Raw genomic sequence first — 16,772 nt, forward strand, 5'->3', positions numbered from 1 at the left:
GTGCTTTAGTGAATGGGGTATGATATTTGACAACTCAAAGCAAGGTTTTGTAAAGATGTTGTTTTTTAAGGTTTCGCTGTTCACATTGAAAGATAGTATCTTTTCAACTGTTGCAAACAAAAAAGTTTTCACAGGAGCTAGTTCTTAATTATCCTGGAATAATTCTCCCTACTGGCATTATGCCTGAAAGGGTAACAAATGCAGACATTTAATAAGATTTACGTAACGGTACAGGCATATGGTTATCCAATGGTCTCCATAGAACCGTTTAGGCGTTTCTTTAACCTAGTTTTCTTCGAATGCATAACAGGATATACTTAAAATGAATTATTGTCCCCTTTTTTTGGAAAATGAACTTAAAATCTTAGTAAGGTGTAAAGAAAAAAAAATGAGACCATTGCTTGTTCATGTGAGGATTATCTCAAGTGCGACTCCGTGGCGCAACGGTAGCGCGTCTGACTCCAGATCAGAAGGTTGCGTGTTCGAATCACGTCGGGGTCACATTGAACTTTTTTAATCATATGTATTTTTTAAATCTAAATATAATTCAACAATGAGCAGCCAACCCGTCGAAATTATCATTAAATTAATAAACACGACTTAAATGGTTACAATTATTATATTGAATAAAAACTCGCTCTATTGCTTATAACCTGAAAATATTTTTAAACTCATAGAAAAAAAGTAGTAGTAATATTTACTAAATATTTCAAAAGATTATGCCCGGCCGCAGTTCAAGAACCATGGCGTTTCTATCTTATCGACTATGGTTAGATAAAAAGTGTTACAGTAATGAAAAAAAACAAAAAAACAGCGTACTTACCAAAGCAGGGTTCGATGAAAAACGAAGTCAGCAACAACAGCAACAGCGGTACATACTCACACTCTTGCCTGCCCTTTTTCATGTTAGGTTCCACATTTTTGTGAGCTAAAACAACACCAACATAACATTTCCTCCGAAAAATAACACTAATGCTCTCTTCTACGTCTACTCTACACTGTTGAACTAATTGCGAAGTTCCGGGCTACATGTTGAAAAATTAGCGGCATGAGTTCTGGAAAGTGTGGAAAGGAAACGTGGTCTGGACTTGTGGCAAATAACACTGGTCTAGACCGATCCCATATGCAAAACTATAACAACAGGCAACCAATCTCATTGGTCAAACTGCTAAATGCCGTGCTATCATTGGCTAACTTCACTGACTTCATTGTGATAGACAGTCATAATTGGTCTATTTACGGAACTTCAGGTTTAAAAAAAACAACAGCCGTCGGTGCTTCCGCCAAGTGCTCTTTTAGTGTTAGATCCGCATTTGAAGTGCCCCTCCTCATCGCTACTTAGTTATCGTGGTGAGAGAGTGGAGTATTTGGTACAGATGATTTCTGGTGATGAGAGGTACTTGACTGGCTGGAAGCACTTCAAAATGGTCAAACACGTGCACTTACTGCTGTCGTAGAAGTACGTTACCATTAAAAAAGTAAGACAAATCCACATTCATTTCTTGGTTGCATTAATATACTAATTTAAAAACCATTTTAGTGGTGTAAAAACGATAAAACTATTTTAAGAGAAAAAACATTATGTGACCCCGACGTGATTCGAACACGCAACCTTCTGATCTGGAGTCAGACGCGCTACCGTTGCGCCACGGAGTCGCATATGCTCTAACTCCCACGCGTATTCACAATGAATAAACAACGCCTATTTGCAATCCGATCGATATCATGAAAGGGCCTACAAAAGGGCTGTTGACTTACTTGACATGTTAGGCCAGTTTCTAAATGATAACTTGCAATCTACAAAACTTTAAGATGTTTGGTCTGGATTTATCAGCATTTCACTAAATAAGGAGGTTAGTTATATTATAACCTCGTGACAATACAGTAAGTTTAAAACAAACAGATCACCGCGATTTTTTTTACGATTTTCTGCCCTGTCAGCAAATAAAAAAAAATAATAAACGGAAATAACTTAAGAACGTGAAAAATGATAGTCATTAAAACTATTAGCAATTTAATTTTATGTATAAGATATATCACTAGATGAAACCAAAAATATTTATGTGACCCCGACGTGATTCGAACACGCAACCTTCTGATCTGGAGTCAGACGCGCTACCGTTGCGCCACGGAGTCGCACATAGTTAATCCTATGTAAATGTATTGATCACAAAGGCAATATTTCTTCAATGGGCGTGCTGAAGTCGATAATGCCGTGTAACAACAGCTCTTTACAGGCTATTGTAATTTAGCATATGACTAATGAACAACAGACAACTAAATAAACAAAAGACTAACAAATATGTGGAAAAAAACTTGTCTTAAGCCTAACGTCGTTTAACATAAGACTTCTGCTTGAAGCATATCACACTATAGCTAACAATGGTACAATATGTCGATAGACGTGGAACAGAACTGAAAGATCAGTAGAGAAGTTATTTTGCATTACCGATCGCAATGCTCTAAAACAAGCAAACCAACAAACAAATACACAACTAAAAGTGAGACAATGCTCCAAAACAAACTAAACTGCATAGAGGCAAACTGGACTCTCTATGGTAGGCCATCTCCCCTGGCCAGCTACATTCTTTTTGAATTTTAGGCCGATTTCTACTATTCATTTAGCCTGCATGCAAAGGAGTCTGTTGGAGACTAGCTTGTTTACAGCTTTTGGCAGTAATGACGCAGAAAATTGTTATTGTCGGCGGCACTTTTCTCCGGCTAATGACGAAGGCTATAAACCGCGTCTCAAAGGGACTCATTATGTCGTATTTCAAAGATAACCAGCAGATCTGTGACAACTGACATGAAAGACCTTCTGTAGTGTAAACGTACACTTTTGAAAAAATATGAAATGGCAGATATCATACGTCCGTAAAATTTTTTTTTTCGTGAATTTCTTGCTTTTTGCATTGCTTGAAATTTCTCTCTCAGACTGATTCTGAAATTTTCGCACTGGCCCCGACAATGCAACATAAATGTATACAAGTATTGCAGAAATCTGAACACAGGAAATAAGATAAGTTTTTTTTGGGACCATTGACCTAACTTCCTGCAGAAAGCAGAAAATATGCACCCTGTGTTTTACGCCTGTTTTCTTTTTTCTCTCCAAGATAAGGGTTATTATCATTGGTAGTATATTGTGTACATGGAAATTAAAAAAATCTATATTTTAGAAGAAGAGACTTTGTAGTAGAAAATATATTTTTTTTATCAAAAGTCTTGACGTCATCATTTCGACGCAAAAATATGTAGATGAAAGTGTGAAATGGACGCAAACAGCTTTGATATAATAACTCTCTTTATGAACGAAATTGCCTCCCAATTCAGCCACCGCTGTGACAAAATACAACGTATTAGTACATCATATGAGGGAAAATGGAAATAGCCAGCAGGTATACAAAGATCTGTCACCGTTGCTAACGACATTTCGCTGAGACGACGTGCGTAGTTAGGCTCCCGCAGACACCAAAGGTCGCTTGCGACCATGAATATTCATATCCCCATTTGCGGCAGTGGTGTCGGTTGACATTTCTACCCTAATATCGCTTTTGCCTTCCATTCCGTTTTCTTCTCGCCACCAAAGTTTTGATTTCTTTCCATTCATCGCCTTTAGTGATTCAGCCCGAGATTTGAGAAGAAAAGGGACATGCAGTTTTTCTGCGGACGGCGTTTCTGGTACGAACAGCAACAGGTAGCTAGGCGGGATAATTAGTCGGGGAAAGGGCTGCGCCTTTTGACGTGCCTGGCTGCTGCTTCGCTGTGAGAGATTTCTGCCAATGGAGATGAGAATTCTACTCATGGCGACGCTGATGCTTGGAACTGGGGTGATGGCAGCGCATGGGAGAGGCGCCTATCACCAGACCGGTATGGTACCGTTTTTCTCTATAATGTGCTAACGTAAACATTAGCCTGTGTTGTGACATTGAAATAACACTCCTGGCTAATATTTGGTTTAAAGCAACTACAAGGTTCTAGCGACAAGAGGTCCTGATACTGATAGTGGAAAAAATGCCGGTGTACCTTGCTATTGTTCTGTTATCTATGCGGACTATTGTTACATCTGTTATAGTATTCTTAGGGTAGCAGTATGGCGAATTGTAAGATCCATGCACTCTCCATCTCTTTGTTGATATCATAGAATACCCAACGCTAATAACAGTGGATATACACTGGCCTGTTTCAAAAGAACTGTTTACATTTTATACACACAACTAACACAGAGGCAGTTATTATAATGGTACATGTCTTCAAATTAATCTCTTGATAGCAGGATACGTGTTTTCTGTATAATACTGCATGCTGCTATTGTTTGTGTTGTGGGTACTTATAAATGTAAACAAAACATACTATACTTGAAAAAATAAGGTTCCTATGACCTGGCGACCATGGTCGTTAATATATCTCTCGTCATAAGATACTGAAACACCTGTGAAAGATTCAGGCATTATCGTTTTGAAAACAGTGATATTTTCTGTTTTCACAGCTGTATTTATTACCCCCCGAAGGTATGAAATTTAATTGTAAACTTTACACTGCCTTGTTAGAATAACAGAAACGACTAGAAATTTGTAAAAACAACAAAAACAACATGTTTATAATGCGACAGCACATAATGAGAACAACAACGTTATAAACCACACACCCGCCCACACATAGGCTGTGGCTTCAAACGAGTCTTCTGGAAAAATAATGGCGGATGGGGGGAGGGGGGGTGATGGTATGAACGCGCTGGTGTTTTCTTTTACGCGATGACGACACATATTTTATTCTGTCCTTTAACATTTTGTATGTTTAAAACTTTTCAAACATTTCAAACTCTTTTAATATCCCCTTTGTACAATCGTACGTGCCTCAGATAGCGCAAAAAGTAAATGAATGTCTCGATGACATGCGAAGTAGATAAGAAAGGTATGCTTTCCGTGTGTTAGGTATGTTCTTAGCACTTACTGTATTCATCTTACAGTGAGAACTACAGAAAAGAAGCTGAAAATATTCTGTGTTTATAAAATTGCGTTTTTCTAAATAATAACATTTGCAAGGTATGAATTGACACCCAATGAAATATAATATTCTGACGACTACTATCATGCTTTAGCTCATTGAAACAGAGCGAACATTATTACATAAATACAGACCCGCATTTTTATTTTCCATATGACAGTTGTTGCTGTAAACATTGGGCTCGACGCGATAAAGCACTAGTTTTAATATTCAAGAAACATGGCCGAATGACCTCCTGCTTTACGGCATGTCAGCCATATGTCAGAAACGGTCCTATGAATGTATTCATGCAGAAACCATGTCTAGTGAACACAAATGCTTCCATTGATAATTCCATCCATTGATAAAGACATTCATAACGTAACTTTGTTACCCTTTGTTAGAGCTTCACGAATTGTGTGCATCATGATATTTGAAAGAACTACCGAAAACGCAGAAACAGTTCGCTTCAAAGACAGCGGTTGGCGCCACATGTTTACGGCTACGCAACAACAATCAACTTTCCCATTGCCTGAAATAGACGTCTATTTTTTCCATTTTTGAAGATGTACAGCAAATTATCAGTATAAAGTTTTTAAAACAAAATTCCAAAGTCTAAAATGTCAATATTACTGCACAGTAACTCTGTAGTCAGTAGCTGACCTATTCTTTTCCAGTCTTTTCCGTTATGTTGATATTCTATACATGTATACAGTTTTGGTTTGACCAAGGACATTATACATTATACTTGTACTTCTTTATAATGTCCTTGCTTTGACTTTTAACGACGGCGATTCGCATGCAGGTATCGTGTTATTCGGGACGTTTATTTGTTTTCCAATATGATCATGGATGGTTTGTGAATTAATTATTACAATTATAACAAATTGACAAGTACTGAAACTAGTAACCTCGGTTCGGAGTTGTGCGAAGATGGAGCGGGGCCGTTATTTTGTCTGATCCTTTTCAAGCTCCCGGCTTGAAAGGAGATTTACATTGGTAACCATGGGACACGCAAAAAGACGTCTGCCCAAGGCAAGATTAAAAGCATATCGCGAAAGCAAACAATACGCGCGTGCGGTAGACAACATAGGCGCATAAAAAAGGTATCCCCAAACCCAATAATCTCAGTTACACCAATTCATAACTTTTCCATCCCTTCAAACTGTTTATTTGTCACATTTTGCACCGTATCCAGAACATTTTAGACGGTTACATTCTTGCAAACCTAACAGACCAGTGCGTACAGGTAAGAACCAGAAATAATGTATGCGGAGGGTAATGACGTCCGTTGCCATGGCATTGCCATGGATACGCCCAGCAGGACACGTGGCGTTCCCCGTGCCTGCCAGGGCTATATATTGTGTTACGGTTAACCTTTGTAAGGCAAATGTCGCGAACGTTTGGCGGAATGGTGATGACGTTAACATGTTGCGTTCGTAGGAAAATGGCGACATATAAAAGAAAATGTTAATACGCAGGTAGTCAGTTATGAAACGTCTTGTATTACATAAACTGCACCTTGGTGCATTATAAATGGTACTTAAAAGACACGTCTTGGTGCATTACGAAATAATAAAAATATATACTAAATAAATCAATTGGCACAAGAATTAGACAATGACATATGGGCTAAGTGTTGCCTAGCGAAGAATGGCAGCGTACTGTTAGATAACATGTTTGATTTGAGCTGCGTTAAGCGTTATATTACATCAAACGGCATGCGCTAAGTATTTGTTGCTTTGGAACTATAATTTTGTGGAATATATTATGTGAGTAACAACATAATACAAATGGTGCAAAGTCCAATGTATGAAATACATAATGTAAATGTGCTAATGTGGGGCAGTATGTGCCAATATCATACAGATTGCCTTATTCGGTGTATTTCAAGTTTTGCAGCATGCATTAGGTGCCTTTAAAATATCTCTACCACAGGACATAACAAAAAAAATTGAGAAAAAGTGTGTCAACTACCACCTCAGTGGTATCTGTCAGCGTCCACGCTGGCAGCTGACATCTGGCAGCTGCTAAGTGAAGACATGACACCACGCATAGAAAGAAAATAATTTTTTTCCTTTTTGTTTTTACTAGTCAATCTGTTGGACCACTGTGGAAAGACCGTTCCACTGGGAAAAACCGGACACATCCGGTGGAACGGCTCGACTGACCAGCGCAACTGCGTGGTCATCCTGCGCGCAGAGCCTGAACAGAAGGTTTGTTTGTTTGTTTGTTTTACATGGATCTCCATTAGTGTAAATTCAACACTATTCTTCCTGGAATTCGCAGTGAATCACCAACTTCCGGATAGTAGTGTTTGGACTACCACACGCTAGGGCCCTACCCTTTTTCGAAAGGTGTGGTGGGTTCTTTAATGTTAATAATATTGTTATTATTGGCATAATTTTATGTTTACCGAAGGAAGACATCTTGTTTTTGCTCAGTTTCTTCCTCTTTTTCTCCAAAGAAATAAGGTCAATGACCTGAACAAAACGTCTGTCACCATGGTAACTAGTGTTGGGTTACATCATAGCAGGAGGGATTTAGACGCCTGTCATTATATATATATGAATTAACAGAGCAGACCATCTGTGAAGGTAAACATTATGCATTTGCTTTACAAATATTACCTTTTTGTAATCATTATTATTTCTTAATATTCTTAGGTTGTGCTCCAGTTCCTAGCCATGGACATCCGCCAGCCCGGCAGCAACGTCACCTCCGACGTGTGCACCACCAACAGGCTCGACATCTACAACGGCAACTACGAGGACCCCTTCGCCTCCTACGACAGGAAAGTCTGCAGCATGTCCAGAGACTTCATCTCAGCCAAGAGTAACATCTCTCTGCACCTCACCACCAACTCGTCCGGACAAGGAAGCTTTGACATCATGTTCACCACTTACTACTTCAGCCCATCCGGTGAGAGATCATTTCTTTTTAGATCGAAGATCCCCTTGATTATGATGACAATCTTAGACCAAGTGCGTTTGCCCGTTCACTATGTCGATATTTGGTGTGTGCCTTGTTTTAAAACCCTTTTAAGAAAGATAAAGGCATAGAACTGTGTATGTGAATGAGAAAAAAAAAACACGTAGATAGCGAATGAGGTCTTGGCTGTCAGAATTTCAACCTCCAATTTGACCAACTGTCAGTCTAGGGTTACACAATCTTCCCCTTTTGCCTCTACTGTATTAAAATAACTACGTACTCAAGCGCAAAGAAAGAAATACACCGAAAACAAAACCTCCAAACATGGAGATAACAAAAATCTGTATGTTAAGCGAGACATAGACATAAATGTCTTCAAGAAGGCAAAATTAAAATGCATTTCTGCCACAAGTCACTGAAGCTAGTATCTTTAACAAGAAGAAAATAAATTTGAAGTTAAAACAACATCTTGCCACAGGCCACTGCCCTCAAGGCGACTTCTTCAAGTGTTCGAACGACCGCTGCATTGACTCCAGCCTGACGTGTGACGGCTACCACAACTGTGGTAGTGATGACGTCAGCGATGAGTCACACTACCAGAACGAGGCAAGGTGCCCAGAACCCGGTAAGGTGTCATTCATAGCTCTTTATACTGTGGCTAATGTCAAAATGTGTGTCTCATGGACATTTGTATAATGATCCTACAAGGATTGTATTGATATCATTCATCTAATATTGAGTACATTAACTTAAAATACAGCATGTAAAATAAACTTAAAAATGCCAAAGAGAGACAAAAATACTTGAGTACATAATTATCGTGACTACGATCACGAAGTTATTTATGTTTGATTTACTTTGCCTCTGAAAAGAAACTTTTTTTTTTACTATCCGTCGTGCAAAGGTTATGAACTCCCTGCCGTGGCCACCGTTATATCACTGGGCAACATTTAATTGGATTAACTGGCGGTAGAAACCAAGAACTGGAAGGATGATTTACAAAGATCGATGTTCCCTTACATCAGAAAAGTGAATTTATGTCCAAACGTCTTTGTTCATTCAATAAGATTTATCATGTTTGACAATTTTATGAAATGTTTTTTCAGTCTTATTAGTGTCATATGGGCTTTAATTTGTACCTATAATGGTCGATATGTTAACAGTAATGAAAATATTTTGACACCGTGAAAAACAACTAGCGTTGCCAGGCCCTCAGCTTTGATGTTAAAAATAAGATTAATTTTGCATATTCAACAGGCTGTGTGGATATTTTCTTATTCCTCCGCTCATCACTGTACTGATGTGCAGTCATGTTTACTGGCGATCTACCTCTGGATGCCTGGATGGAATTGCCGAGTAGATATACTATTGCACTTTAAACTATTTTAAAAATGGCTAAGACTAATGGTCCCAGCAGAAATTCTTGTTTTTTCAGAGATAATTCTAATTGATGTCCTTTCCTATCACTGGATGAGGGGAAAGGATGGAAAACATAATTATATCCCTATCTCTTAACATTGGAATACCTTTCCTTGGCATCTTTCACAGGAATATTTTGTGCGATAGACGGACGGTTTAGATTTGATAAATCTTTTTCAGGGATTCAACACTAGCATATGTTTTTGCAGGGATTCATCTGACGTTTGCGGAAATCATGGGGATCGCCATCGGCAGCTTCGTCCTGCTGGCAGTGTGCGGACTGTGCTGCTACGTGTTTGTGTTCAAGGGATGCGGACAGACGCGAGCGTCGCGCTTCAACCGCCGCTCTCGCCGAAGACCCGACCGGACCAGCCAGGGAGACATCGCCATGACCCCGCTAACTAGTCTACAGGAGGTCCGCCACAAGGTAGGCCAATCGCCCAAAAACATTTGTTTTCGGTATGTTTCTTTACGCGTGTACGTGCACTTAGTTATTTGAATTTAGTAGACCTTATTATTACTAGCAGTTATTTTGATAGTAGACGCTGCAAAATGTGATTCGGAACATCAGGTTGAATGAAGGTTAGACATCTAGGTAATAAGATACGCCAAATTACTCAAGGCTTGAGTAATTTGGCATATCTTATTACCTATATATCTAACCTTCATTGAAGTATCAAAGTTGGCGATTTTTTTTATAGACAACTCACATAGTCCCTAGTTCTTACTCGAGTTCACTGGTACAAAGTTCTATACAAAAAGGCTGTATATTTACCATGCGCTATGCTTCGTTCCGCAAGGCTAGTACCTAGTTATACCTGATAAAATAAGGCTATATAGTGTGGATCAGTTATTTCTAACCTTCCTTTATTGTATCATGCTTACAGGATGGCAGGAGTTCTGCGCACACCGTGTCGTCCCACCGAAGCGGGCCGGTGCAGGCCGCCTGCGCCCCCGAGAAGAAGTCGCCCACCCTGCCGCCCAAGCCCATCGTCATGGGCGCCGTCAGTAAGAGCATCCCGCTGGAGATAGTGGACATATCCGACAGTAAACGGTAACTCTTGGGACACCCCTGGTAAAAATATATATACTACTAATATTACTACATCAGAGAGTTCCTTACATAGTGTACAACAAGTGTTTTTTAACCACAAATAAGCAGAGGCCTAAACAGCAAGAGCATTCCGCTGGAGATAGTGGACATATCCGACAGTAAACGGTAACTATTGGGACACCCCTGGTAAAAATATATATACTGCTAATATTACTACATCAGAGAGTTCCTTACATAGTGTACAACAACAAGTGTTTTTTAACCACAAATAAGCAGAAGCCTAAACAGCAAGAGCATCCCGCTGGAGATAGTGGACATATCCGACAGTAAACGGTAACTCTTGGGACACCCCTGGTAAAAAAAAATATATCCACTATATCCCATTTTGTATAAGAGAGTTCCCTACTCAACAACAACTGTTTTTTTTGTTGCCAAAACTAAACAGAGGCCCTAACAGCAAGAGCATCCCGCTGGAGATAGTGGACATATCCGAAAGTAAACGGTAACTCTTGGGACACCCCTGGTAAAAATATATCCACTATATCACATTTTGTATAAGAAAGTTCCTTATACAACAACAAGTGTTTTTTTAACCACAAATAAGCAGAGGCCTAAACAGCAAGAGCATCCCGCTGGAGATAGTGGACATATCCGACAGTAAACGGTAACTCTTGGGACACCCCTGGTAAAAAAATATCTACTGTATCACATTATGTATAAGACTATGATGTTCCTTATTCAACAACAAGTGTTTTTTTAACCACAAATAAGCAGAGGCCTAAACAGCAAGAGCATCCCGCTGGAGATAGTGGACATATCCGACAGTAAACGGTAACTCTTGGGACACCCCTGGTAAAAATATCCAATATATCACATTTTGTATAAGAGGGTTCTTTGTTCTAATCTCCAAGCAGATCATACGGTGGTGAGGCAGTGTCCATTGGCCAGAGTGTTCGTTAGCCACCTTCGGTGGCCGGGCAAACTCCTCTGGCTAATGGATTCTGTCTTGCCACCGAGAGGGATCTGCTAGTACTTAATTCAACAACCATTGGGATTTTCTTACTAATTCCTATTAAGTAGATATTTGGGGGCCATCAAGAAAGGCAGAAAACCAATAAAAACACCTAACACATGTCAAAAACAAGCAGAGGCCCAAACCTCTGCTTGGAGAGTCAATTTTTCCTAAAAAAAAATCCGACGTTTCGATGACTGTCAACCACTTTAGACACAAACATCTCCGTTTGTCACCAAAATGTCGAATGTAAAACCAACCAGTTGTTGAATACAGAGCCTATTAGGACAGTCTCTTTGCAAACCTGAAATATTCACGGATATATCGTATTCTTTTTAACTTTTTGAGAAAATTTGTGGATCCAATGAAACAACAAGCCATTTGAAATCTATCTTCAATGTCTGCTTGTAGCTTGTAAAATCTATACTCCTTCGAAGACCTGCATTAAATATGCCACCTTTCTAGTGATATTCAGACTTCAACATTTCATTACAATACCCACAGCATTGATGACATGCTCCCCAAATGATATCATCAATACCACTGATTAAATTGCAACTTAAATATATTGATATGGAATCATCCAATCTAAGAAGTGGGTATTTTTTGTTAAATACAAGGTTTTATATAGCGTATCAGCACTTTAATTCAATGTTATTTACACATCAGGTGAAGTGATTCACACATTCAACTGACGTGACGGCCAAGTTTCCAACTGTGCCGCAAGAATAATGTTACTTCACATTGACCCTTAAAACTAGCATACTGAAGTAGCCGATTGTTCACAGGATTAGGCAGCAGAAAGGTTAAGATATCACTTTGTTACATGTTAAAAGACATCAAAAACTAATATGATAAAAAGACATTAAAAACAACGTTTCGATAATGTTTACATTTCTGTCTTTCTGATTGTTGACATTCAGTTAAACCCTTATGTAAAAGACTATTCAATGTTATGTAATGATTATTCTTTGTGGTTAGTCATATTGCAACAGCAGAACACAGCAACCAACTGTGCCATTGTCATAAGTCAGATGTTTCAGATAGCATTCTATATATGATTAACGGCTACGAAACCCTAATACACTTACATTTTATGGCGTGATACTTAAAAGCACGCAAAATGGTATAAAATAGTGTCAGTTGGAACTACTAGTACTTTATGCAGGTTTTCGGCATATAGATATTCGAATATCAATAGCGTTGAAAGCTTAGCAGCAGCCTTCAAAAGATATACACGATTACGACAATGTATAACACATTAGACAGTCAAAAATGTGCTATTTTACACAAGACAACAGCAAAGGATATATTCTATAGATTTTGGGCATGGGCATCAACTACAACTTTGATTCTAATATTATACTACTAGCCTTCTACACAAGACAGCTGTACTATTATCATCGACACAAAGGAATGTGAGAAAAGATGGACATTTGTTGTGAACAGTCCTAGAACTATTTTGTGAATAAAAGTTCATGTTTTCTGAGGGCAAATAATTGTATCTGGTCATTGTGAAGAAGCAGGAAAAGCAGAATGATAAAACAGCAAGAGTTTGCGCCGAAGGAAAATGATAGATAGAAAGATATATGGGTACTAGATAGATGGGTTGGACAGCGTGGCCGGTTTATATATGGCCTGATACCTATCTTTTGGGACGACCATGCATGCCCAAACCACCATCTCGGGACCATTTCACAAGCAATACGACACCTACTCTGCCGCCGCGCCGCGTGCCTGCGAAGCTAGTGTGTTACGCCGAAGGGCGGTTATACCGGCTATATCGATACAGATACAATACGGACAAAATTACAGTCAGATAATAAGAGGCTCTTAAAAGTCTCAGGTCTAGAAGAATCCATCAATTAAGTTTTGACAGAACCACTGATGACCCTTAGGTCAATCGGCTGCCGGCATTGCTGCAAGCAACGGACGTTTAGTACGCACACACTCTCTTAAGAGAAAGCCATATGGAGTAAAAATAACTTTGATATAGCATGTATTGCAAAACTATAAAGGTTATCAGATACTGGTTAGTAATGGTAACATGTAAGATAAGTGTCAGTATGCGAAGTGTTATATGGGAATCAGTAAGAGATGTAAGTTTGTCAAATCTTTAGCTTTGTTTGGACGAGTCCATTGAACAACCACGCCCCCTTCAGTTGTCAGCTCCTCTGCTCAACCAGAACCATACTGGGGTCAATGACCGGTACCTTTAAACAACTAACCCATAATTTACAATAAAAGTAGGAGTATGATAAACTGGGCAAAGCGACTGGGACTACAGGCAATAACAGCTCTTTTACTCATTACAGACGAGAAGAATATCTTCTTGTCCTTCACCGACAATTTGCCCCTTTTTTTCACAAATGAGCCCAGTTACTGACTACGCGTCCGCAAATCTGGGACGTCAAAGACGAAGCTGGTAGAACCGGTTATTAGATTTAAATGGACAACGGAACCATGTGTAGCGCCTCGTGCTGGTTTGAAGAGGGGGCGTATAGTACCTTTACGTTTCAAAGAAAGAGGAACGAATAAACAACTTGTTGAAATGTATAATTTTCTTAGTGAAAGTAGTTGTAGTCTTAAATCCTTCATAACATCACAGGCTTGAGGCCTCTGTTTATGTGATAAGTGACAAATTATGAAGGGAAAGGTAAACATTGTGATTATTAATTAGGGCGGAATGGCTGTTTGGGGTTAAAGGGTCTGGATGAAAAATTATGATGGCAGATTTTACCTCGGGCGATTTGCCAAAAATACGTTTATGAATTTGTACTACTCTTGCATGCTTTGAATAAACTTTGGCAGATGATAAATAAACTGTGGGAAGGGACCGTTGTGACCTGACTAAACGCACTATAAGGAGGAATTGCAAGAATGATGATAATGATACAATGATCCAGTTAATAGCACAGGTGGGGTTCGTACACAGAAGTCTGAGACACAGGTGACTGAGTGACCTCTGCCCTTTGATCACCGCGTGCTAAGCAGCGGTAACCGGTGACAGACGGCCCAGTTGTCGGTGTGGAGACCTCAGCAGTCGGACGTACCGAGGCAGGGGGCTTCCAGCACACAACCTCCCGTTGTCACCGCCAAGTCATCGCTACTTTTGATAAAGGTAGGTGGATACTCGTAGTACAGCTTCTTTCCCCGGACTGCAAAATTATGGAACTCTCTTCCAAACAGCTGCTTTCCGTCTGATTACAATCCACAAAGCTTTAAAACAAAGGTCCACCGCCATCTCTTGACAACTACATTATACTCACTTAAGTACCTCTAGCTCTATGCCTAGAAGTGGCCAAAAATAATTGGCCTTGCATTGACACTGAGCGTCGTCGACACCGTTAAAAAAAGTACTGTAACGATCGGTAACTGAAAAAAGCTAACCTATGATTATTAGATTTAAATGGCTAACGCGAAGAGGTGTAAGGCCTACGGGGGAGGTTTAAAAGGGGATGGGGAGGAGGGGACACCTGTCCTTTTAAAGGAAGTGGAGATGAATGAAAAACTTAAGTGTTGTTACCAAGTCTAGGATAATGGTCGAGTAGATTCTATCGATATTGTATGTTTATAGTCTATAGTCGTCTTAACTTTGCCGTATGCAATCGTGCAGCTGTACGCGCATAGAATTTAAATTGCGAATATTTGCCAACGTCCGAATCTGATTAGCTTTTTTTAAACATCCATATACTGTAATATTGATATATTGATATCAAATATACTCCATATTGATACCAAATATACCGGTACAATTGTACCCCTTAGAGACAGAAAATGTATCACAGTAGACAGATTATGCCAGTATGTAAGTATTGCGAGACATAACAAAATGGGAGCAGAGTAATCTCAGTATGTGTCAATCAAACTACAGACCAGAAATACCATCCACTTTATGGTATAGCCTCCTTCGCAGACTTGTAGGGCGGCGGTCTTATTTGTTTTCGGTGAGCGACGCGAATTATGCCGCAGAGGGACGGTTTTGCTGCCGATGGAGTTTTGCCAGGGAGAGATGGTTTCGCCCCCCCCCAACAACCCTCTTTCCTCGGCAAAATTCCCTCGGCGTCAAAACCGTCCCTCTGCGGCATAATTCGCGTCGCTCATCGAAAACAAATACGGCCGCCGTTCTATCTATAAGTCTGCGAAGGAGGCTATATATGACAGATGTATCTGGGGTCATGGAGTCATTAAACATTCGCACTTTCTGACAACCTGTTGTGGAGCCGCGTCGGTGTCTGAGGCAATTAAAAGGGGCGTGTTGAAAAATAGGTCAGTCTATAATGGCACATGGCCTAGGCACATTTGAAACTAGCCTGAGAGTTTAGTTTTAAACTTACGCGTTTTATGTCTTTTGAGTGAAGCTGTAACTAGAATTATTGATAGTTACTAAAGAATGTACGTACGTTGTAAGGCTACGGATAAAGGTATATTTTGATCTATCCAAAACTGAGAAAGTTTTGTAACTTTTCTGACCAAACAACACGTCTCCATCTGGACACTTCTGAATAACTTTTCATAAACAAAATGATTACAGGTTAATGTTTCTACTAGAAGTACGTAAACATCACGGAACAAAACCTAACCAAAAAGGTATTGATAGGCATTGTTATTAGGTGTTACAGAGGGTAAACAAACAGTTTACACCTTGTTTACACTTTTTCTGAATGCACTTTTTTTAACCTATGAAGAAAAGAATGCTTAAGTGTGTCAACATGAAATTAAAAATCAAAATACCAAACTTCCCCGCTTGACTCAATGTTGGATATAAAGAAAGTAGAAGAAAAGTGAGAGTAGGATAAAAGTGAAGTAACGCTTCAGTGACAATAAATAAGAGAAGACCCTCGGGGCATCCCTTTCAAAACATACCAGTGACAGTAATCACACTGAGATAAGTAGACCATTTAGAAGTATACCTCCCCGCGTGCAAAGGATAACACATGGCATCATACTGTGTGTTTTAGTAAGCAAATATAATATCCCTGGTTGTCAATCGAAGTCTATGCCGTGTATTCATTTTGAATGTTATACCGTCTATGACAAAAATGGTGGGAGGTAACAGAATAAGGAAGATAAAATTGCAAAAACATGCATACTAGCGATGCGTTTATATCTTGTTGACAAAGTGATTGACGTTAGAAAGACGAGAAAACATCAAAAGGCTTCACTCCTTGGTAACCATGACGCAAAACAAATTAGACAGGGACGCGTTGGTAGACAAAATAAATGGCAAGTCGCCTGGAGCTGCCCATCTATCTGTCAGATTTCTATAGTGTCTTTGTGGATTAAATAGCAGACTACTGTAAAATGGCTCGATGGATAATTGGGCGAGAGAGATATTCACATGTGGTAACATCTGTATCGAAAACGCATAGA

At 39.4% G+C, this 16,772-nt stretch overlaps 1 protein-coding gene and 3 non-coding genes across 4 annotated transcripts in view; 2 read left to right on the forward strand and 2 right to left on the reverse strand.

Annotated features, from left to right (window-relative positions):
- The first annotated feature begins 429 nt into the window (after positions 1-429).
- Positions 430-501, forward strand: Trnaw-cca. The gene has a single exon. It is a non-coding gene; the product is annotated as a tRNA-Trp (tRNA).
- Positions 502-1,584: 1,083 nt separating this feature from the next.
- Trnaw-cca lies at positions 1,585-1,656 on the reverse strand. Its single transcript has one exon. It is a non-coding gene; the product is annotated as a tRNA-Trp (tRNA).
- A 408-nt stretch (positions 1,657-2,064) lies between these two features.
- On the reverse strand, positions 2,065-2,136 carry Trnaw-cca. Its single transcript has one exon. It is a non-coding gene; the product is annotated as a tRNA-Trp (tRNA).
- A 1,330-nt stretch (positions 2,137-3,466) lies between these two features.
- The window catches only part of LOC109483025, a 43,431-nt gene continuing 30,125 nt past the window's right edge, over positions 3,467-16,772 (forward strand). Inside the window, exons 1-7 of the mRNA XM_019785979.1 lie at positions 3,467-3,867; positions 7,078-7,199; positions 7,650-7,905; positions 8,393-8,539; positions 9,543-9,760; positions 10,221-10,380; positions 10,445-10,470. Of these exons, the coding sequence (XP_019641538.1) occupies positions 3,780-3,867; positions 7,078-7,199; positions 7,650-7,905; positions 8,393-8,539; positions 9,543-9,760; positions 10,221-10,380; positions 10,445-10,470 (1,017 nt within the window). The 5' untranslated portion in view covers positions 3,467-3,779. The remainder of the gene's footprint in view (positions 3,868-7,077; positions 7,200-7,649; positions 7,906-8,392; positions 8,540-9,542; positions 9,761-10,220; positions 10,381-10,444; positions 10,471-16,772) is intronic.

Source organism: Branchiostoma belcheri, unplaced genomic scaffold, assembly GCF_001625305.1.
Source record: "Branchiostoma belcheri isolate BF01 breed outbred unplaced genomic scaffold, Haploidv18h27 scaffold62, whole genome shotgun sequence".
NCBI lineage: Eukaryota > Metazoa > Chordata > Leptocardii > Amphioxiformes > Branchiostomatidae > Branchiostoma > Branchiostoma belcheri.